The 25,581-nt window shown below is 37.2% G+C and overlaps 1 protein-coding gene across 17 annotated transcripts in view; it reads right to left on the bottom strand.

Annotated features, from left to right (window-relative positions):
• The window catches only part of EVI5 (ecotropic viral integration site 5), a 277,149-nt gene that overhangs the window by 139,891 nt on the left and 111,677 nt on the right, over nt 1–25,581 (bottom strand). For 9 of the 17 annotated variants that reach the window (XM_054531115.2, XM_063718560.1, XM_063718554.1 and 6 more), the window contains 3 exons: nt 18,779–18,832; nt 16,268–16,300; nt 15,565–15,711 (listed from right to left, as the gene is read on the bottom strand). The exons of 2 other annotated variants lie outside the window; for them this stretch is intronic. In XM_054531115.2, coding sequence (XP_054387090.1) covers nt 15,565–15,711; nt 16,268–16,300; nt 18,779–18,832 — 234 coding nt within the window. The remainder of the gene's footprint in view (nt 1–15,564; nt 15,712–16,267; nt 16,301–18,778; nt 18,833–25,581) is intronic. 6 more of the 17 variants (XM_054531078.2, XM_054531104.2, XM_054531099.2 and 3 more) reach the window with 2 other exon arrangements.

Below are 25,581 nucleotides of genomic sequence, written 5' to 3'. Positions count from 1 at the left end.
ACATGACCACTTCAGGTAAACCACTGACAATTTTTAGAGCACTCTGAGAGACTGCAATATGATTGTGATCGAATTCTGTAATTAAACCTAATGAGGGCAACAGACATTTCTCAAACAACAGATATGTCAATTATGACCCTCCCCTACTCTAAGGTATTCACAAGGAGACAGATAAACAGTTTTTTATTCATCATCACCTTCTTCTTCCTCTTCCTCCTCCTCCTCTTCTTCCTCATATCTTCTTTGACTTCTTCTTCCACCTTTTTCCAAGGAACTTTAAGCAGGACCCTTTGCACCAGACTTGCCGTTAGACTTAAAGTCAGCAACATCCTTCTCGTATTCCTCCCTCAGCTTCACTGCCTTAGTGATGCAAGGCTGCTTTTCACTGACACTTGTTATCCAACATCTCACCCAGCTTTTTTGCTACATCTCTAATAAAGATGCCAGGGTTTGTGGATTTGATCTTGGGGTGAAATTCTGAACAATGCAGGAAGAATACAGACGGTGGCCTTTTGGAGACATGAAGGTCCTTCTTCTTGCCTCGCTTAACTGGTTCACAATCATTCATCTTCCAAGCATAGCATACTTTATCTGCCTTTGTCATTTCATCACATTTAGGATTCTCTTTGCCAGACACTGTCTTCCACCTCTCAGAGCACTTCTTGGAAAATTCTGCAAAACTGACAAGAGACCTCTGGGTTTTTCTTATGTTCTTCTCTGCATGTCTGCACAAAGAAGGAATAAGCAGACACCTTTCCCTCTGGTTTCTTGGGATCACCTTTAGCCATCCTGACTAAATTGCTTCTTCCTTCCTGGTCACCTAGCAAGAGGGGAAGGTGAAGGGGGTAGGAAGGGTGCTTGGAGGAGAGGTAGGGGGTCAATAACATTTTTTGGGGGGGTGGGGGTATAGAATTTCTCCCTGTCACCCAGGCTGGAGTGCAATGGCACAATCTCAGCTCACTGCAAACTCCACCTCCCGGGTTCAAGTGATTCTCATGCCTCAGCCTCCTAAATAGCTGGGATTACTAGCCCACCATGCACCACCATGCCCGGCTAAATTTTGTATTTTTAGTAGAGATGAGGTTTCACCATGTTGGCCAAGCTGGTCTCAAACTCCTGGCCTCAAGTGATCCGCCCATCTCAGCCTCTCAAAGTGCTGGGATTACAGGCATGAGCCACCATGCCTGGCCTCAAATAACCATTTTAAAGTGGCTGGGCGTGGTGGCTCACGCCTGTAATCCCAGCACTTTGGGAGGCCGAGGTGGGTAGATTACAAGGTCAAGAGATCGAGACCATCCTGGCTAACACGGTGAAATCCCGACTCTACTAAAAATACACACACACAAAAAAAACTAGCCATGCGTGGTGACAGGTGCCTTAGTCACAGCTACTCAGGAGGCTGAGGCAGGAGAATGGCGTGAACCCGGGAGGTGGAGCTTGCAGTGAGCGGAGATCGTACCACTGCACTCCATCCTGGGCAACAGAGAGAGACTCAGTCTCAAAAACAAAAAATAAATGAATCAAAAAATCAAAAAAATACAGTGAACAATTCAGTGTCTTATAGTATATTAAGAATGTTGTATGACCATCCATATCTAGTTCTGTATCATTTCCATCATTCTAAAGTAAAACCCCTTACCTATTAAGCAGTTTCTTATCTTTCCCCCACCACCACCTTCTGGAAACCACTAATCTGTGTTCTGTTCTCTTTAGATTTATCTATTCTAGATATTTCCTGTAAATGGAATCATACAATACGTGATCTTTTGGGTCTGGCTTTTTTCACTTAGCTTAAGGTTTTGGAAGTTTATCTACTTTATACCATACATTAGTACTTCATTCCTTTTTATGGCTGAATAATATTCCATTGTGTGTATACGACAATTTGTTTATCTATTCACCCATTGAGGGATTTTTGGGTTGTGTCCACTTCTCTGTGAATGTTGCTGCTACAAACGTGTATACACATACTTGTTTGAGTACAATCATTCTCTTATTTGGGGTACATACCTCTGAGTTGAATAGCATGGTACCATGATAATTCTATGCCTAACTTTTTGAGGAACTGCCAAACTGTTTTCCACAGCAGCTTTATATTTTATTTTATATTCCTACCAAAAAAAAATGTATGAGGGTTTCAACTTTTCCACCTCATTGCCAACATGTTTTTAAAAATATTAGAGCCATCCATTATAATGGATGTGAAGAGGCACCTCATCATGGTTTTGCTCTGCATTTCCCTCATGAAAAATGATGTTGAGCATCTTTTCATTTGCTTTTTGGCCATCTGCATATCTTCTTTGGAGAAAAGTCCACTCAAGTCTTTTGCCCATTTTATAACTGGGTTGTCTTTTTGTTGTTGAGTTGTAAGAGTTCATGATATATTCTGGATGGTAGATCCTTATCAGCTACAAAACTTGCAAATATTTTCTACCATTCTACAGGTTGCCTTTTCACTTTCTTAATCTCCTTTGATACACAAAAAGTTTTCATTTAGATGAAGTCCAGTTTATCTTTTGTTGCTCATGCCTTTGGTGCCTAAGAACCAATATCTAAAACCACTGACAAATCCAAGGTCATAAAGATTTATCTCTATGTATTCTTCTCAGGGTTTTATGGCTTTAAAAACATAAACATGTTATTTTTAAATCATAAAGTTGGCTGGGCACAGTGGCTCATGCTTGTAATCTCAGCACTTTGGGAGGCTGAGGCAGGCAGATCGCTTGAGTTCAGCTTGAGGCCAGCCTGGGCAACATGGCAAAACCTCATCTCTATTAAAAAATATGGAAATTAGCTGGGCATGGTGGCATGCGCCTGTAGTCCCAGCTACTCGGGAGGCTGAGGTGAGAGGATCATTTGAGCCCTGGAGGCTAAGGCTGCAGTGAGCTGATTGTGCCCTTACACTCCAGCCTGGCAACAGAGAAAGACCCTGCCTAAAACAAAACAAAACTGTAAAATCTATAGAATATTTTTAGTTAATTTTTGTATACAGTATGTGTTAAGAGTCTAATTTCATTCTTTAGCAGGAGAATACCCAGTTTTCCCAGCATCATTTGTTGAAGAGACTATTCGTTCCTCATTGAATGTTCTTAGCATCCTTGTGGAAAACCAACTGGCCATAGACGTATGGGTTTATTTCTGGACTCTCAATTCTATTCCATTAATCTATGTGTCTATCCTTATGCCAGTACTACTTTGACTACTCTAGCTTTGTATTAAGTTTACAAATCAGAAAGTGTGAGTCCTCCAACTTTGTTCTTTTTTTTCCAAGATTGTTTGGCTATTCAAGGCCACTTGCAATTCCACGTGAATTTTAAGATCAGCTTTTGCATTTCTGCAAAAGTCCATGGGATTTTGATAGGTTTGATAGGATTGAATCTGTAGGTGATTTTGGGTAGTACTGACATCTTAACATTAAGACTTCCAATATACAAATATGAGATAGATTTTCATTTGTTTATGTCTTCTTTATTTTGACAAATGAGTAAACATTCTTTTTTTCAGAGTACAAGTTTTCAGAGTACAAGTCTTTACCTTCTTGGTTAAATTTATTCTTATGCATTTTATTCTTTTGGAAGCTACTGTGAATGGACTTTTTTTCTTAATTTCCTTCTCTAGTTATTCATTGCTGGCACATTCTTTTACTTTTGACCTAACAAGATCTTTGTATTTAAAGCAAGTTTCTTATAGATATGTTTTAACTTTTTATCCAATCTTATAATTGGTATATTTAAAATACTTACATTTAATATAATTATTGATATGGTTGGAATAAAATCTATAATCTTCCAAATTTTCTATCTGATCCACTTACTTGCTGTTCCTTTTTTCTTTTTCCTGATTAAATAATTTCTTAAATTACTCAATTTTATCTCTGTGATTTGCTACCTAATTATATATTTTTCTCTAAAAAAATTTTAGGTGGTTTCCCTAGGGTTTATAAATATACATTTTACTGTTCCTTGAAAACCACAAACTTATTCCTTGATAAAGGCCCTTCTACTAGGTGTATGTTCTATCTGGAATGTTTCTTCCCAGATCTTCAAATAGTTTCCATCTTCATATCACTGAGTCTCTGGTCAAATCTTAGCTTCTCAGGGAAGCTCTCCAAAACTAGCTTACCTACAGTAGCACCTGCACAAACCACCTCTGCTGTGTTTTATTTTTATTTTTCTTCATCACCTTATTACCACCTGAAATTGTATTTGTTTAATGTGTCTCCCCAACTAGAACACTTCACGTAATAGCAGTCTTCATTTTTCTTGTTTGCTATTATTGTACCCTCTGCACTTAAGACAATACTTTGCACATTAGTTTTCAAATAAATATATGAATAAGTTCATTCCATTATAAGATTACCACATATAGGACTAAGGAAAATACAAAGTGTTTACACAAATTGAACCTGATATATTTACAATAAATTACAGAATAAAGAAATAAGTTGTTACCTTTCCCATGACTAAATTGGCTGCTACTTATATTTGGAGAAAAGGAGAAAGAGAGGAACTGTTAACAAAATCTGGGTCAAAAAATAACTATTTAAATGTCTATTTGATATAATCTTTGCACTGAAAGAATTTTAAAGTTAAAAAAAGATTTGAACCACAATGAGATACTACCCCACACCTACTAGGATAGCTATTACTTAACAAACAAAAAACAGAAAATAACAACAGTTGGCAAGGATATTAAGAAATTGGAACCTTTGTATGCTGCTTGTAGGAATGGAAAGTGGTACAGTTGCTAAAGTCTGACACAACCTCAAAAAATTAAACATAAAATTACATATGATCCAGCAACTCCACTTCTAGGTATATGCTTAAAAGAATTAAGAGCAGGAACTTAAACAGATACTTATAGGGCAATGTTCATAGCAACGTTATCCACAATAGCTAAAAGGCAGAAATAACCCAAATGTCCATCAACAAACAAATGGATGAACAAAACGTGGTATATACATACTATGGAATTTTGTCAACCATAAAAATGAATGAGATTCTGATACCTGGTGATGGACTTTGAAAACATCATGCTTAGTGCAATAAGCCACACATAAAAGGACAAATATTGTGTGATTCCACTTAAATAAGCTACCCAGAATAGGTAAATTCATAGAGACAGAAGTAGAATAGAGGTTACCAGAGGCTGGGAAGATGGGAAAAGATTATTGTTACTAGATACAGAGCTTCTGTTTCAGACAATGAAAAGGTTCTATAAATGAACAGTGGAGATGGCTGCACAATATTATAAATGTACTTAATGACACTGAACTGTACACTTAAATGGTAAATTTTAGGTTGTATATATTTTATCACAATGAAAAAAATCAGATCCAGCAATCCCACTGCTGGCTCCAAAAGAAATAAAATCAGTATGTTGAACAGGTATCTGTACTCCCACATTTATTGCAACACTACTCACAAAAGCTAAGATATGGAATCAACCTAAATATCCATTAACAGACAAATGGATAAGGGAAAGGTGGTGTGTATGCACAATCAAATACTATTCTTGGGGAGAGGGTTTAAGATGAATGACTAGAGGTGTCCAACGCCAGTTCTCTTCAGAAAGAACCAAAGTTACAAGTGAATAACCATAATGTGAATAGACTATCCAGAGAATGCTGGAGGTTAGTAGAGAACTCATGAGAAGAAGCTGGGGCGCAGAAAAAGAAGGAAGCAAGAGGATGGCAGAGATCGGCTAGGAACCCCGAGGAATTTGGTATCTAGTCAAAATGGTAGTTGGGAGTGTTTGGGCTCCTCTTTAACCTGTGACAAACCACTGGTATCTGAACTGTTGGAGATCTCCTCTACTCCTGCAAACCCAAACACTGGTGTGGGCAGTGATTTGGGGACTTCTTGAGGGCACTGCACCAGATTACCAACTTGCACTGGGTTGCTCACTCTGCCCCCGGACTTGAGCGGCAACAATAGGGTGCTATACTGGGAGCACAGCCATCAGGGGTCTGCACCCTGCCCAGGGAACCTCAGCCTTTGTGTCTCCACATCACCAGAGCCCCATAGACATTCCCTGGCATCTGCTCAGATTGTGGCAGCAGCAAAGGGATGGCTGGACCCAGGGAGCTGCAGGGTTCCTCGGCAAGTGCTGCCCCGAAGAGAAGAACAAGTATTGCACGCCAAGGGAGCACCCACTGGGACAAAGGAAACCAGAACACATACTTTCCTGTGCCCAAGAGCTCACCACCTGTGGACTGTGAGTGACTGCACTGCCTCCAGCAAAGATGTGGGCACCGTGCTTGGCTCTACAAGGCTTTGCAAGTATGATTTCATCCCAGGGGCCAACCTGGTGTGAGTGCTCAGACCCAGGCATGGAGATGGGGACTCCTCCTCACCCGCCCTGCTGTAGGCATAGCCATGGCTGATCCCACAGGAAACTGGCATGGGTGCATCAGAGGACAGACCTTCTGGGGCAGACAGGGGTGACTGTGGTCTTACTGGCAATCAGTCCACCATATCTAAGCTTGTGCAAAAGGTGGGACCCCCACCCCCTCTCCATGCATAGCCGCAGCGTTCCTGCAAGGGAGAGGAGAGCCAAAAAGCTGTGTGTTTTGGACAGAGGAAGAAGACTCCAAAACAAAGACATTCTGGCAGCAAGCCATGGGGCAGTCATCTTTTATGGCTCTCAGGTACATTGCAGCCTGGAGATAAGACAGTGGTGTCTGACCAATTTGAGTGTTCTGAGTATGGGGACAGGGGCATGACAGGGAGAGAGATTACATTCCTGCCTGCCCAGGCTGTGGAACTGGGGTGGCTCCCTGCCTCTCTGCAGAGACCTCAGTGTACTTACCAGGAGCTTCCCTGCCACCCCCACTCAGGGCTGCTGCTTGTGCTCATCATTGGGGAATCCAAGGGCAGGCTTGGCTGTCCATCTCTGCCCTGACTTGTCCCCTGCTAGGGGGTGAGCAGAGAGCTCAAGCCACTGTACATTCCACAGCCCAGACCATTGCCTGAAGCAACAAAGAACTTCCCCCATTAAACAAAGATCAAGCACCTGCCCATCTGCTTCTGTTGCAGCAGGCTCTTACCCACAACCACCACCTACTGTCCTGGAGGTTGAAATGCACAACCCAACAGAAAATCTGCTGACACAAGTGCACAGTGCTGGGAAATGAGATAAGATTCTTGAGAATTCCACCATCCCAGCCCTGCAGGAAGCTGTGATACTGCTCACACAGCCAGTACACTACTACTACTACAACTAGCATTTGAGAAAACCACCACACAAAGGCTATCTATATTCAAAGAACTCATACAGAGTTTCTGCCAAGGAAGCACCCAGAACATACATTATAGTTATATCCTTCAGAGGAAAAAAATTCCTGTCCAAATGAAAGTAAATTCAAAAATAAGAAGAAAAGATAGTTTCTCCATATGAGAAGGAAACAGCCAAACAATTCTGGAAGTATAAAGACAGTGTTATGACACCCTCAAAAGATCACACTAAATCTCTAGCAATAGATCCTAACCAAAATGAAATCTCTGAAATACCAGATAAAGAATTAAAAATACTGATTTCCAAGAAGCTCAATGAGATCTAAGAGAAAGCTGAAAATCAACACCAAGAAATCTGAAAATCAAGTCTGGAAATGAAAAATTCATTGAAGAAATTATAAAATACAGGTAAAACTTTAACAGTAGACTAAACCCAGCAGAAAAAACAATCTCAGAGCTTAAAGACAGGTCTATTGAATTAGTCCAGTCAGACAAAAATAAAGAAAAAATAATTTTCAAAAATGAACAAAGCCTTTGAGAAGTATAGGGGTTATATAAAATGTCTAAACCTACAAGTCATAGGTATTCCTGAGGGAGAAGAAAAAGTAAAAAGTTTGGAAAACCTGTCTGAGGAAGTAATTGAGGAAAACTCCCTAATCTTGCTAGAGATTTAGACATCCAAATAGAAGATGCTCAGAGAACTCTAGGAAAATACAGTGCAAGAACGACTTCACCAACACATATAGTCATTAGACTAATGACAACATGAAGGAAAAAAAAATCCTAAGATCAGCAAGAGAAAGGTGTCTAATCACCAGTAAAGGAAATCCCCTCAGACTAACAGTGGACATACCGGCAGAAACTTTACAAGCCAGAAAAAAAATCACAATCCCATTTTCAGACTTATTAAAGAAAAAAAAACCTGTCAACCATGAATTTTTTATCCTGCTAGAACAAGCTTCATAAATGAAGGAGAAAAACTCTTTCCCAGACAAGCAAATGCTAACAGTATTCATCACCATTAGACCAGCCTTACAAGAAATGTTCAAGTGAGTTCTAAACATGCAAACAAAAGGTCAATACTCATCATAAAAACAGACAAAAGTATAAAACTTACAGATCTCACAAAAAGGATGATCCAGTAATATGCTGCTTACAAGAAACCCACCTAACAGACTGAAGGAAAAAGGGTAGAAAATGATATCCCACACCAACAGAAACCAAAAGCAAGCAGGAGTAGCTATCTTTGTATCAGATAAAACAGACTTTAAATCAACAACAGTGAAAAAAGACAAAGAAGGTCATTTAAAAATGGTAATGGGATAAAGTCAACAGGAAGATGTAACAATCCTAAATATATATGTACCTGATATAGGAGGTACCCAGATTCATAAGACAACTACTGCTGGGGCACATGTTCTCAGGACATCCTGAGACAGTGCCTTGGAAACAAAAATAAATAAAAAGAAAAAGAAAAGAAAACCAAAGAAAAACTACTCTAACTAGGAAAAGAGACAGCAAAACAATAATAGAGAAGGACTTCAACACCCCAATGACAGCATTAAAGATCACTGAGACAGGAAATCAACAAAGAAATACTGGACATAAATTGGACTCTAATAGACATTTATAGAACATTCTATTCAACAACCACAGAATACACATTCTTCTCATCAGCACATGAAATGTTCTCTAAGGCAGACCATATTTTAGCCCATGAAACAAGTCTCAATAAATTTTCAAAAATCAAAATCATATCAAGTATCTTCTTGGACCACAGTGGAATGTAACTAGAAATTGATTCCAAGAACTCTCAAAACTATACAAATACATAAAAATTCACCTGCTCCCAAATCATCTTTGGGTCAGCAACAAAATTAAAATAGAAATCTAAAAATTTTTTGAAACAAAGGAACATGGAGACACAACATACAAAAACCTCTGGGATATAGCAAAAGCAGCACCAAGTGGGAAGTTTGCAGCATTATATGCCTAAATAAAAAAAACAGAAGGATCACAAATTAACAACCTGGCATCGTACCTCAAGAACTAGAAAAACAAGAACCCAAAGCAAGCAGAAGAATGGAAATAACAAAGACCACAGCAGAACTAAATGAAATTGAGAACAACAACAACAAAAATACTAAGGATCAAAGAAATGAAAAGTGGGTTCTTTGAAAAAAAAAAACAAAATCAATATACTGCTCAACTAACCAAGAAAAGAGAGAAGACCCAAATTAACAAGTGATCAGAAATGAAAAAGGAGAAAGGAGACATTACAACTGATACCACAGAAATACAAATGAACAGAGACTACTATGAACATCTCTACACTCACACTAGAAAACCTAGAAGAAAGGGATAAATCCCTGTAAGAATAAAACTTTCTAAGGCTGAACTAGGAAGAGACAGAAATCCTAAAAAGACTAATAATGAGTAGTGCAATTAAATCAGTAATAACAAATCTCCCAACAAGAACAAGAATCCCAGGATCAGATTAATTCACAGCCAAATTCTACCATACATACAATGAAGAACTAGTACCAATTCTCCTGAAACTCTTCCAAAAAACATCAAGCAGGGACTCCTCCTTAACTCATTCTATGAAACCAGCATCACCTTGATAGCAGGGAAGGACCCACAAAAATAACAAAAACTACAGACCAATATCTCTGATGAACACAGATGCAAAAATCCTCAACAAGATCCTAGCAAACCAAATCCAGCAGCACATCATAAAGATAATATACCACAATCAAGTGGGTTATACTGCAGGGATGCAAAGATGGTTCAGCATAAATAAATCAATAACTGTGATTCACCACATAAACAGAACTAAAAACAAAAACTGTATGATCATCTCAACAGATGCAGAAAAAGCACTTGATAAAATTCGGCATCGCTTCATGATTAAAAACAAAAAAAACCCAACCAAACAAAAACCAAACATACGCCAGGTACATTGGCTCATGCCTGTAATCCCAGCACTTTGAGAGGCCAAGGCAGGTGGATCGCTTGAGCCCTGGAGTTCAAGGCAAGCCAGGATAACATGGCGAAAACCCATCTCTACAAAAAATTCAAAAATTAGTGAGGTATGCTGGTGTGTGCTTGTAGTCCCAGCTACTCAGGAGGCTAAAGCAGGAGGCTCACTTGAACCTGGGAGATTGAGGCTGCAGTGAGCCATGACTGTGCCAATGTACTCCAGCCTACGTGACAGAGCAAGATCCTAGGTGACAGAGCAAGATCAAACAAACAAACAAACAAACAAAAAAACCTAAAAAATCTAGGTTCTCCTTGCATTGTTATAAAGAAATACCTGAGGCTGGGTAATTTATAAAGAAAAGAGGTTTAATTGGCTCATGGTTCTGCAAGCTGTACAGGAAGCATGACAATGGCATTTACTTCTGGGAAGACTTTTACTCAGGGAGGAAGGCGAAGCAGGAGCAGGTATGTCACACAGCGAGAGTGGGAGCAAGAGAGTAGGGGAGGGGGTTGCCACACAGTCTTAAACAATCTGATTTCACAAGGACTCACTCACATAAGGACAGCACCAAGCCATGAGGTCTTTGCCCCCATGATCCAAACACATCCCACCAGGTACCACCTCCAACAATGAGGATTACATCTCAACATGAAATCTGGAAGGGAGATCCAAGCCATATCATAGGCATTGAAGGGATATACCTGAAAATAATAAAAACCATATACAACAAACCCACAGCTAACATCATAATGAATGGGGAAAAGTTGAAAGCACTCCTCTAAGATCTGGAACAAGACAAGGATGCTTACTTTCACCACTCTTATTCAACACAGTACTAACAGTCTTAGCCAGAGCAACCAGGAAAGAGAAAGAAATAAAAGATATTCAAATTGGAAAAGAGGAAGTCAAATTATCTGTTTGCTGATGTTACGATCTTATACCTAGAAAACCTTAGAGATTCCTCCAAAAGGCTCTTAGATTTGATAAAAGAATTCATTAAAGTTTCATAAAACCAATGTACAGAATCAGTAACATTTCTGTACACCAATAACAATCAAGCTGAGATCTAAATCTAGAAGTAAATTCCATTGACAACAGCTACAAAAAAATTTAAATACCTGGGAATACAGTTAACCAAGGAGGTGAAAGATCTTTCTGAAGGAAAACTTCAAAATACTGATGAAATAAATTGCGGATGACACAAACAAATGGAAAAAACATTCCATGCTCATGGATTGGAAGAATCAGTATCATTAAAATGACCATACTGCCCAAAGCAGTGTACAGAGTCAATGTATTTCCTATAAAAATACCAATGTCTTTTTTCACAGAGTTAGGAAAAAAAATCCTAAAATTCATATGAAACCAAGAAAGACCCAGAACAGCCAAAGCAATCCTAGGTAGAAAGAACAATACTGGAGGTATTGCATTACTTAACTTCAAATTATACTACAAGGCTATAGTAACCAAAACAGCATGGTACTGGTATAAAAACAGACACACAGATCAAAGAAACAGAACAGAAAACCAGAAATAAAGTCACAAACCTACAGCTTCCCGATCTTCAACAAAGTTGACAGAAACATACACTGAGAAAAGCACACCCTATTCAATAAATGGTGCTGGGAAAATTAGCCATATGAAGAAGAATGAAATTGGATTCATAACTCTCATCATTTACAAAATTAACTCAAGATGGATTAAAGAGAAGGAAAAAAATATGGATTAAAGACTTAAACTTAAGACCTGAAAATTTAAAAAGCCTAGAAGAAAACCTGGGAAGAACCTATCTGCTCATTGGCCTAGGCAAAGAATTCATGACTAAGACCTCAAAAGCAAATGCAACAAAAACAAAAATAGACAAATAGGACTTAGTTAAACTATAAAGCTTCTGCACAGCAAAAGGAATAATCAACAGAGTGAAAAGACAACCTACAGAATGGGAGAAAATATTTGCAAACTACACATAAGACAAAGGACAAATATCCAGAACCTACAAGGAACTCAAACAACTCAACAAGAAAAAAAAAAAAAAACTCCATTAAAAAGTGAGCAAAGGACATGAACAGACTTTTTCAAAAGAAGACATACAAATGGCTAACAAACATATGAAAAAATGCTCAACATCACTGATCATCAGAGAAATTAAAATTCAAACCACAATGAGATACCATCTCACACCAGTCAGAATGGCTATTAAAGTCAGAAAATAACAGATATTGGTGAGGATGTGGAAAAAGGAGGACACATATACACTACTGGTGGGAATGGAAATTAGTACAACCTCTATGACAAATGGTATGGAGATTTCTCAAAGAACTAAAAACAGAACTGCCATTCAGTCCAGCAATCCTACTACTGGGTATCTACCCAAAGGAAAAATCATTATATCAAAGATACCTGTACTCATATATTTCTTGTAGATTTATTCACAACAGCAAAGATATGGAATCAACCTAAGTATCCACTGATGGATGACTGAATACAAAAAAATGGTGTGTATATACACCATGAAATATTACTCAGCCATTAAAAAGAATGAAATTATGTCTTTTGGAGCAACATGGATAAAACTAGAGGGTATTATCTTAAGTAAAATAACTCAGAAAGTCAAATATTGCATACTGTCACTTATAAATGAGAAATAAATAATGTATACACATGGACATAGAACATAGAATAACAGACACTGGAGACTCAGAAAGGTAACAGGGTGAGAAGGGGTGAGGAATGAGAAATTAACTCACGGATACAATATATACTATTCAGCTGATGGTTACACTAAAAGCCCAGACTCCACTACTATGAAATATATCCATGTAACAAAATGCACTTGGATCCCCTAAATGTATAAAAATAACACTATTCAGCCATTTTAAAAAATGAAATTGTCATTTGTGACAACATGGATGAACTTGGAGGACATTATGTTAAGTGAAATAAGCCAGACACAGAAAGACAAATACCACATGATCTCACTCATATGTGGAATCTAAAAAAGTTGATCTCATAGAAACTGAGAATAGAATAGTGGTTACTAGAGACTAGAGAGGGAATTGGGAACATGGTGATGGGAAGAGAATGGTCAACAGGTACAAGTTACAGTTAGATAGGAAGAATAAATTCTGGTGTTACATTGCACAGTAGAGTGACTATAGTTAACAATAATGTATTGTATATTTGAAAATAGCTAGAAGAGGGGATTTTGAATGTTCTCACCACAAAGAAACAAATATTTGAGGCAATCAATGTGTTAGCTAGTTACTCTGATTTGATGTGTCAATTAAAAATAAAACTTTCAAAAATCATCAAAAAAGTGAATAGATACGCTAAGTGAAAGAGGCCAGACATAAAAGTCACATACCTTACAATTCTATTTATTTGAAATTCTAGAAGAGGTAAAACTATAGTGAAAGAAAGCACACAGGTTGCTGGGGTTGGGGGGTGGTGAACCGTAAAGGGAATGATAGAAATACTGTTTTGATTGTGGTAGTGTTTCATAGCTACACACATTTCCAACACATCAAGCTACATACCTACATTTGATTAATTTTATTACATATAAATTATACTTTAATAAAGTTAATTTTAAAAGTGAAAGAGAGAGACCTGAGAAGGTCTAGCCCTATTTAATCATTTGGGAAAAAAACACACACACACAAAACTGTCTTTGAGTATACAAGATCACACAGTTGGCAAAACAGGACTAGAATCTAGTTCCATAAATAAAATCCAAAGCTCTTTATATCATATAAATTGCCACTATTTGGCAGTAGGGAGTGGTGGCGGTGGATGCTTATATTGGTAATTCAATACCTCCTGCTGTAATACAGATTTAAAACCCTTATTCTGAAACTTTGAAGAATTCATAAAGTTATATTGGAAGGCTATAATTAAAACAATGAGCAACAGATGTTCACTTTCTATCCGTAATATGCTCATTCACTTTATTCTGGCCATTTCTGCTCACCAAGTTAAATTTTTCACTATAAACCAGTATTCTATCCCTTTGATATACATCTATCAATAGGTCTCAATATTTGAAAAACAATGTAAAAAATTTAATTCATGATTCTAATGTATTATGACTGTAGCTTATGCTAAATGCAAACAATACTTACTGTGTTTTCTTTAGAAAATCACATTGAAGTAACTTATTTCAGGTAAGTTCCTAATATAACTCCACAATTGTTTTTTTCTTTTTAATGCTTTGATATGATTGACATTACATACAAAAGTGGAGCAAAACATGAGTTCCCTTCTTTTTAGTATTATTTTGTCACTCTCCTATTCATTTTTCTTAGCAATCTTCAATAACAGAAAAAAAAAGATGTTTATGACCCTTTCAATTGCCAATTTTTCTTTTGGCTTTTGGTTTTCTGATTTTTTTGTATCGAGATGATGATGCTGTTTCTTAATTTTATTGAATAAAAAGAACGTCCTACTTTGCAGTCACTCTATTTGCCTTCCAGATCTGCACAGTTCCAGGATTAATACAACTTTTTCTGCTTACTTATTACAATCTAGCACCTACTTGAGGATGGAAAACTGAGACAAGAAATAATATGTTTTCAAAGATAAACAGTTGGCTTTTCTTTTACCCTCATATTCCTGATTAAGATCACCCTTGTCTGAATTTGCCAATGGAAAATGTCTAAGCTGCAAAAGATACCTGAGGCTAGATGTACAATTAATAGCTGTTTAGTACACACCCTAGGTTGATTAAGATAATTAGAAATACACCCTAGGTTAATTAAGATAATTTTTAAAGGGTTAATCTTTTTCATCTTTGCAACTTCTCTCCCTTTGAAATATAGGCATACACCTTAACCCATAATTCAATGTCTTGACGTAGGAAGTCTAAGCAATAGTATTTCATAAGACACAAATTGCCACATTGTCAAAGCTTTAAATGAGATAATTGCATATATTCTGCATGTTGGATAATATTTCATCTGCACAATGAACAAAAACTAGCTGAAGTTGGGATTTAAAAATTACTGTTAGCAAAATGATACCTATTATGAAAACAGATTTCTAAAAACTTAAAAGCAATTCTGACATACACTGCTTATTTCCCATTACTTAAAACACAGTGTAAGGAAAGAAAATATTACCTATTTCTAACAAAACTATGTAGACAGAAAAAAAATTAGAACAGGAGTCCTTCGGCCACAATAAGACCCCTAAATAGCACAGAACATAAAATTGTATAATTTAAAAGTTCAATCAAAGTCTAAAACAAAATTATTTAAAACAACAGCACAAAATCTGTGCTATGAAAAAAAAAATGATTGAAAGGAAGGGGGATGAGAAAGGTGAGAAAAGCACTACCAGACTCCTTACCCATTGTTGTTGGTGCTGGAGCTTCCTGATGGTATTTTCAGCTTGCTCCAGCTTAGCACTGGCCTCATCACTCTGCTGTTTGATGGTGGCCAACTCCCGTTTTATGAGGTAGTTTTCCTCAGCCTCCTGGGCTCTTGTCACTTGTCCCTTAGGACATAATTTTTTTGTGTGTAAAGCAATTTAGGACAGATTCAAGAAAGACTGCCTTTGTGAGGTTTAGTTATTTACTTTGACATGTTAAAAAAAAAAAAAAAGTCACCTCAGTGAACAGAACAGCCTAGGTAATCATTAGCTAGCAGCTTGTTATTGCTCCAGCAAATTTTCGGAAACTAAACGAAAAATTCACCTGACAAGAACAATTCTTTCAGTCAATAAAAATTTAATTCATGCAATATTACTGAGTTGTACATGCAGGACTAAAATTTTCAATGAATAGTAGTTAATTTCACAGAATCCACTTATTGCCATTTTGAAATAAATACTTTAAAAAATAACGTTAGCTTTAAAACGTGCAAAAATAAACCAAGATAACACCTTGTTACAAAAAATTAAATTTATACCCACATACACCACCCGAAAAATTATTTCTAGAAAAACGCATGTAAAATTGCATGCATTAAAAAATATGAATTTCGAGGTTTAGGACTTTCCTTAGAAGTTAGAGAAGATGTTTAAAAAAACTAAAACAAAACAAAAACTATACCTGTATCAATCTATCTGCCAAGGAAGCACTTTCCTACAAAAGGAAAAATTCAGATAGAAATATAAGAGAAAGAAATAAAAGTGATAAAATTAGGAAAAAAGAAACAAATATACCCAAATTCCATCTACTTTTCATTGCTAATTAAAACGGACATTTAAATTTTAAAACCATTTTTTACTGAATATGTTTTTATTTTTAAACCTAGAAAAATATATAAAAACAAGGATAGGTGGTTTAAAATCACGTGTTTCCAGAAGATACCAAACACAAATTCCAAGTGGTTTTTCATTACCTGGAACAAGCAAATTTTTTTGTTTGTTTTGTTTTTTTTAAATAGAGACAGGGTCTCACTCTGTCATCCAGGCTAGAATGCAACGGCATGATCATGTAGCTCATTGTAACTGCCAACTCCTCGGCTCAAGGAGTTGGTCCTTCTGCTTCAGCCTTCTGAGCAGCTAGGACTACAGGCGTGTGCCACCACACCTAGCTAGTTTTAAAATTTTTTGTAGAGATACAGTCTTGCTATGTTACCCAAGCCAATCTTGAACTCCTGGCCTTACGCAATCCTCTTGTCTCAGCCTCCCAAAGTGCGGGGATCATAGGCATGAGCCACTGCACTCAGTCAAATATTTCCTCTTCTTCTTTTGATATATTTACATCTTTTAGACTTAATCCATATCGTCAACCCACTTACATGAAAGGGAGAAGGAATTTGAGTAAGCAATTCCAATTATAAAGTGTGACAGCAATTTGTGCAACTGCAACTTTCAAAGAAACAAAGCAAGGAAAATATGACAAATAAAATTAATGAGCTAAACTTAAACTTTAGCAATAACTGAGAAAGTATACTTTTTTATTACAGAATTCAATTGATACACAGTATTTATAGAATTCTAAGTGCTAAGTGACACACCTGGGCCATCTAAGCCAATAAAAAAAGGAACTTAATTTTCTAGGAGCAAAATCCAAACTTAACACTTTCTTACAGCATCATTATCATTCTGAAGGTTCAATGAAATATTATAATCCTTTCCCAGTTTAAATGTCTTACTCCAAAGATTAAAAAAAAAAAAAACTAAGAAGATGCATATTTGACTGTAAGCTAGATATTTAGTGGGAAAAAAGAGCATATAATTAAAACAACTTAAAAGCAAGCTCAATCTTCCTGTGGAGTCACCAAAAGTAGAATTATTCTCATAGCAACCCTAACATGATGAGAGAAAAACAGGGAAACTATTTTTGACTTAATATGATGTATCTGCAATTATTATACAACAAAGGCAGACATGTAATAAATATCCTGTCCTTATGCACGTCTGTTAATAAGAAATCATCAATACTTTTCAAACAAACGACAAATACTGCAAAATATCCATATTTCCATTTATTTATTTCTTGACTATCTGTAGATTTTCAGGGAAGATTTTAAGATCCTTGGCAATATGATGAGGGGTATGTTTAAATCTACTTACTCTCATCTCTAGTTAAAGAAAGAAAAAAGCGACTGGGCACGGTGGCTCATGCTTGTAATCCCAGCACTTTCGGAGGCCGAGGCAGGCGGATCACGAGGTCAAGAGATGATGACCATCTTGGCCAACATGGTGAAATCCTGTCTCTACCAAAAATACAAAAATTAGCTAGGCATGGTGGCGCACGCCTATAATCCCAGCTACTCAGGAGGCTGAGGCAGGAGAATCACTTGAACCTGGGAGACGGAGGCTGCAGTGAGCCAAGACTGAGCCACTGCACTCCAGCCTGGGCAATAGAGCGAGACTCTGTCTCAAAAAAATAAAAAAGAAAAAGAAAAAAGCACCAAAAGAGTTTGTGAATTCAGATGTCTTTCTTTTAATAAAGCAAAATTCTTAAACCATACTTTTACTATTCAATTCATTCTTATAGCATCTGTAAATGACTACAAAAGATTTTTCATCAAAAGCACAGTATGAAAAATGATGCAAAATTTCCATATTTGCCCAGTTACTCTATATAAAACAGAGAAAATGTAACAAGTAGATATTAAAATAATTATAAGAACTAAAAGTTTATGCACAATTCCTTTGTGTTGAAAATCAACATGAGAGTGAATTTTTATATAAGGAATCAGTCACTTCAACTAAAAGCAATCCTAGGCCTTAAAGGAATCACTGCCACATTCAATATGCTAGAAAGTCCAGGGCAACATTTGAAACTCATCTTTAAAATGCTATATCAGAATGGACTCCCAACTAAATTCTAAAAGAACATACTTTTTAGAAATTTTGTGTAAAGAAAACAAATAGTATCAATATGTTACTGTAATCTCAGTTAAAACGTGAACACGAAAGTTTAAGAACCAGTACAACTGATCAATTTTTATTAGTAACAAGTTATCTGGCTAAATAGTAAGGTAAGCAAGCTAAGGAGTCAATACTACAACATAGGAGACATGTGCCAGAATTTTTGAGGATTTTTAATAAATATACAGAAAAAACACTAGGCATTCAACAGAAGCTTGCATAAGTAGTCACTTACTTTTTCTAATGTCTCGATGCGCTGTTTTAAAAGTCTATTTTCTGTGCGTAACCTCTGCCAAGAAAAAAAATGTTTTATTTGCAAGCATTTTTGAGAGGAAAAAAAAGATTTCTAAGTCAGTCCTGAAAATGTATCACCTTTTATAAATAAGAAAGGAGTCTAAGGAATGATTACATTATCAAATGTCAAAGACTCAGAGTAAGAAATACACAGAAGGCAGGGCACCATGGTTCACGCCTGTAATCCCAGCTCTTTGGGAGGCCAAGGCGGGCAGATGGCTTGAGCTCAGAAGTTCCAGATGAGCCTGGGCAACATGGCGAAACCTCGTCTCTATGAAAACTACACACACACACAATTTAGCCAGGAATGGTGAGCCTGGGCAACAGGGTGAAACCTTGTCTCTACGAAAAACATACACACACACGCATGCATGCACACACATACACACACAGAATGGTGGTGCAAATCTGTCATCCCAGCTACCTGGGAGGCTGAGGTGGGAGGCTGGGAGGTGGGGGCTGAGGTGGGGGCGGCGGAAGTTGTAGTGAGCCAAGATTGGACCACTGTACTCCAGCCTGGGAGACAGAGTGAAACCCTGTGTCCAAAAAAGGGAGGGGAGGGGAGGGGAGGGGAGGAGACGGGAAGGGAGGGGTTGGGAGGGGAGGGAAGGGGAGAAGAAAGGAAAGGAAAAAGGAAAAGGAAGGGAAAGGAAAGGGATAAAGAAAGAGAAATAAATACACCACAGCAAAGGAAATAATCACATTCATCATTCCAGCTGTGATTAAATTTAAAATACACTCTACAGTACATATAGAAATAAGCACTTCCATTTCTATACTTACCATAATGACTCATAATCAAATATTTTCTTATGTGTTTTAACATCCTCATTAGACAAAAAAGATTCTAACTTGCCTACCTCCAACAGAGCCTACCTATATAATTAATGTTCAAATGTGAGTTGAATGAAGAAACACGAGATCTAAAAAATGCACGTTCATAGGCTAAACATCAAATTTTCCATTTAGGGCCCTGCTCAGTGGCTCACACCTGCAATCCACTTTGGGAGGCCAAAGGCAGGTGGATCACTTGAGCTTGAGTTCAAGACCAGCCTGGACAACATGGCAAAACCCTGTCTCTACAAAAAATATAAAAATTAGCTGGGTGTAGTGGCATGTGCCTGTAGTCCCAGCTATTCAGGAGTCTCAGGGGGAGGATGGCCTCAGCCCTGGAAATGGAGGTTGCAGTGAGCCAGTATCACATCACAGCACTCCATCCTGGGCAACAGAGCAAGACCTTGTCTCAAATTAAAAAAAAAAAAAAAAATTGCCCATTTAGACTTCAATAGTCTCCATTTATAACATAGTATAGATGACAAGTTGCAAAATTCTGAAAATACAAAGAATTTATTAATTTTTTCTGAGAAAACAGCTCCAATTACTAGTATTTCCTCATAGTTCAAAAAGTAAAACCAGATTTTTTTGAAAAGCACTTTACCTAATTATTCAATGCCTGGTTCCCAAAAAACTTGTCTAATTACTGTCATTAAGTATTAAATCCAAGTCGCTCTAGATTTTTAAAAAGTTATTTTTGCATATCCACCAATATAATTGCTTATTAATCCCCTTTATAAGTTATCTTTTCATTTTCAAATTCCTCAGATGTTGTCCCACTCTGTCACCCAGGCTGGAATGCAGTGGTGCGATCTCAGCTCACTGCAACCTCTGCCTCCCGGGTTCAAGCGATTCTCCTGACTCAGCCTCCTGAGTAGCTGGACCTACAGGCACATGCCACCACGCCCAGCTAATTTTTCGTATTTTTAGTAGAGAGGGGGTTTCACCGTGTTAGCCAGGATGGTCTTGATCTCGTGACCTCGTGATCCGCCCACCTCAGCCTCCCAAAATGCTGGGATTACAGGCATAAGCCTCTGTGCCCAGCCTCAAAGTAATAACTTACTTTTTTGTACCAATTTGTTCCAGAACTCAATCAAGCCTTCTTCCAGCCCCACCTTCCTATAAATTTCTGCTAAAAAGTGTCTGTCTCAGAAAATTCTCCCATCAATTCAACCTATTATTTTGCCAGTAAAGACTTAAATATGGCTTTATATAACATATAAAGTCTTAGTTCAGGGAAATGAGAGACTCTACGAATTATTGCATCTTATTAAGTGGATCACAAATTGAACCAAATCTTAGAGTTATTACAAAGATACTTGGCAAATTAGATTTCTTGTTCTATTCACTAAAATTCAGATGATCTGAAATAGACATTATGATACACAGGAAAGTTAATAACTAATCTCAGACAAAATAACAGCTTGAGAAGTAGAAAATGTTCTTATGTCTTGGCTCCTCCTACTGTGTGCAGCATAGTGGTCTATACAAATAAGCAATTATTAAATGCTGCTAAAGTCTAGAGAGCCAAAGAAATAAATGGGATTCTCAAAATGTTCTCAATCATATTTCATCAACAAAAGGTAATATTTTATCTTAAAAGATTTAGAAAACTAAGTTCCCACCAGACAACTGAGTGAATAAAGTTATGACAGAAATCATGCTAAAATAAAATTTAGAACTGAAAACACTCATCTGGATTTCCTTCCCCAACCCCTTTTAAGGCTTCTGAAATCTATTTCATTATAAATAAAAATCTAAATTGATTTTCTTCCACAAACAACTAACCAAATGCTTGACACCATTTTAAAAATAAATCACCACTTCCTCATTTGTATAATATTTACATCAGGAATTGATTAATAGAATAGACTTTTTCAGTTAATACAGACCATTTCAGGGTTACTTTTAAGTTTCAAGTGTTACTGTCTTCTTTTTTTTAAACTAATATCACAGTATTTTGGTAATTATAGCTTTGCTATCTGTTTTAACACCTAGTAGAGCTAATATCCCCCGTTCTTACATTTGTTTATTGTTCACAAACCCCAAATACTAGTATACTAAAGTAGCTAAGAGACTAGGTTTTGAAGTTAGGCAGATTTAAGTTCAAATTCTCATTCTACAATTAACACTTGTACATGACATTCAATGTTTTAGAATCTCCATTTTCTGATCCAGAAATTAAGAGTAATCAAACCTACAGGGAACTGAAAAATTAAATGAGATAGCATAGCACCTAATATATGCCAAATAGTTAATGATAAGCACTGCCCACAATATTTTTGAAGTTAGGCATGAATATTATTTTACTACTTTTGCCTATTTTTAGAATTATTCTTAAGATTTTTTTATTGCCCTGGAATTTTACAAGGAATTAAATTTCACTGAATTTGAGGGCCAGGTACAATGATTTACAGCTGTAATCCCAGAACTTTGGGAGGCCAATGCAGGTGGATCACTTGAGGCCAGAAGTTCGAGACCAGCCAGGCCAACATGGCAAACCCCCATCTCTACTAAAAATACAAAAATCAGCCTGGCATGGTGGCGCATGCCTGTAATCCCAGCTACTTAGGAGGCTGAGGCAGGAGAATCACTTGAATCTGGGAGGTGAAGGTTGCAGTGAGCCAAGACTGCGCCACTGCACTCCAGCCTGGGCGACAGAGCAAGGCTCTGTCTCCAAAAAAAAAAAAAAAAAAAAAAATCACTGGGAAATTCATATCTTTATATAACATGGAGCTATTTTTGTCTATCTTTAGTTATCTTTTTAAAATGTCTGTGTGTAAAGTTTTCCAGTGTTTGTTAGGTCCTATTCTATTTTTCATTTAGGTTACTCCTAGATTTACTTTTATTTTTATTTCAAATGGAACTTCTTCCAGTATATTTTTGAACTGTTTATTGACGATACATAGAAAGGTTAATAACTAAAATCTACCACCTGATCGATTCTCAATAATTCTTCAATATCTTCCTCACATTTTCTAGAATAGAGTGCTTCCTAAACTTTAAAGTGAAAACCACAGAGAGGAAGATACCTAGATATAGCTACATACAAATGTTTATCTTGTACATTGAAAAAGAAAATAGAGATAATTTTTTGACCTACCAAATTAGAAAAAAAAGAGACTAAAAGTGAGAGCAAGAATGAAATACTTAGTGTTGGCAAAGTAGTCATGAAATGGAAACTTGCTGCTAAGACAAACATACCCTGGACACATTCTTTAGGAAATTTACATACTACACATCAAAAGTCTTTAAAATGCTAATATCCTGTAACTTATTAATTCTACTTTTTATAACTGGCTATGGAAATAATAATAGGTGACAAAAAACTTGTTATATACAAAGATGTTAACTATTAGCATTATTTTTAATAAGAAAAACTGAAAACAACCTTAATATCCTGAAATAGGATAACCTCATTTCAAATAACCCACTCTTCAATCACTATTTCCTATTCTTTCCAGCTTACTCAGTTTACAAAGTAACCCAACCCCAACAATTGTTTTCACTGAGACAGTCTAGTGATCCCAACAACTTTTCACTGTCCCTCAATCCTTGATGTTCTCTCTTCCTTCTTGACAAAGTTTAATTTGCGATCATTATACGGCTCCCTTGCTTTTAAGCCCCCTTGCCCTTCTCTCCCTTCGTAGTATAACTGCCTGGAAAAAACACTACTCTGGATCAACTCTCTGACAATTTTGAGTCTGTACCTATGCCAGTACATATGACTGAACAAAAACAAAACCATGACGTTTATTTAAATTACTGATCACTAAATTCAATATGGTTCTTAGCAATAATAACGTCCTTCTTCTATCCCCCTAGGTCACTATTTCATACCTATTCCTCTTTCTTCAAACCAGCAGCCCTCCAATCCATTGTCTCTCAGTTGATAATCCTGCCTATGATTTCACTGAAAAAAACTGAGGCAATTAGAAGAGAATTTCACAAGCTCCCAAAACCACATCCTACATCCTACCTGCATTTTTGCCCATATATTTTGATTTCCTGTTATTGTGGATTAACTACTCATGCTAGCATACTAAGTTACATCTCCTAACTTCGCACTAAATTCCGTATCTTCCTGACTCCAGTGATTATCCCCCATTCTTAATGATCAATTTTTCCTACTTGATTATCACCATAAAAGCATGCAGTTATTTCTCCTATCTTAAAAAAAAAAACAGAAAACAGAAAACAGAAACAAAAAATTCGACATAATTACCCTCTCTAGCTACTGCCCCATTTCTTTTATCCTTATAACAAATTCCTTGAAAAACATCTCTAATTTTTCTTCTTCTATTCCAGTTAGGTTTTAGTACCTACCATTCTGCTCCACTCATTTCTAGGATAAATTATAATCATGCTGGAAAATGCAATGGTCATTTCTCCATCCTCATTTCACAAAAACTATCTTCAGTATTTGACATGGTAAATCCTTCTCTCTTTCTCACTGTCTCTTGGCTTCTAGGAACTACACCTACCTGGTTTTCTCCTAGTTTGCTACTTTCTACTTGTCTTCTTCATCTTTAAATGTTGGTTTATTCTCAGGCTCAATTCTTGAACTCTTCTCTATTTTATCTACACTCCTTTCGCAAGTAATCTCACCCATTCTCATGGCTTTCAATACTATGACCCCGCCAATAACTGCCAAATTTATATTTTGAGCTTGGCTTCTTTTAATTTCAGATCTGAATATTTAAGAAGCTAACTGGACATCTCCTAAGCATCTCATTTCCAAGATACCCAAAATTGGGCTCCTGGTACCCCCACTAAACCAAATCCTTCTGGAGTCTTTCCCATCTCAGGTAATGGGAACACCATTTATTTACCTGCTCAGACCACAAGGCTTGGTTCCTCCTCCTCATACATCTCTACATTCTAGCTGTCCACTTTATATTTGAAATCTATTCAGAATCCAATTACTTCTTACCTTAGTCCAAGCCACCATCATTTTTTTTTTTTTTTTTTTTTTTTTTAAGACAGGGTTTCACTCTGTCACCCAGGAAGGAATGCAGTGGCATGATCACAGCTCACTGCAGCCTCAACTTCCCTGGTTCTAGTGATCCTCCTGCCTCTGCCTCCTGAGTAGCTAGGACTACAGGCATGCACCACCATGCCTGGCTAATTTGAAAAAAAATTTGTGGAGACAGGGGCCCACTATGTTGCCCAGGCTGGTCTTGAACTCCTGGGCTCAAGGAATCTGCCCACCTTGGCCTCCTTAAGTGCTGGGATTACAGGCATAAGCCACCCTGATGGTAGGCATGCCTGGCCCACCATCATCTTCTGTCTGCATTACCACATCAGCGTTCATCAGAAATGCTCTCAATCCCTGCAATTTACTCTCAACACAGCAACCAGAAGGATCTACTGAACTTAAATCACATTTTGTCCTTCTCTACTGAAAACTGCCATCTAACCAGAGTAAAAGCCAAAGTCCTTACCGCTGTCGACAACATCCTACATTACATTATCTGCAACCTGCTCCATCTTACTTCCTACCACTTTTCTCATCATTCGTGCTGTCCCATCCACGATGCCACCTTACTGCTCCTCACCAGGCACACCCCTGAATAGGTTCTGCCCTTCTTCCAGATAGTCACATATCTAGTCCCATCACCTCCTTCAGGTCTTTTTTCAAAAATCACCTGGTTAACTTCTCTAAATTTTCCATCCAAACACTACCATTTTACATTCCCCTTCCCTGAGGTTTTTCTCCTTAACACTTTATCACCATCCAAAATACTGTACATTTGACTTTTCCATTTATTGTTATTTCCATATTAAAATATAATCTCCATGAGGACAGAACATGGTCTACTTCATAACCACATTTCAAGTGCCTAGAACAGTGCTTGGGCATCTAGTAGGCACTATAAATTATCTGTTAAATGAAGTGTTATTGAATAA

Source organism: Pongo abelii, chromosome 1 (genome assembly GCF_028885655.2).
Source record: "Pongo abelii isolate AG06213 chromosome 1, NHGRI_mPonAbe1-v2.0_pri, whole genome shotgun sequence".
Classification (NCBI taxonomy): domain Eukaryota; kingdom Metazoa; phylum Chordata; class Mammalia; order Primates; family Hominidae; genus Pongo; species Pongo abelii.
The sequence above is the reverse complement of the archived record's forward strand: the minus strand, read 5'-3'. Positions and strand labels throughout refer to the sequence as shown.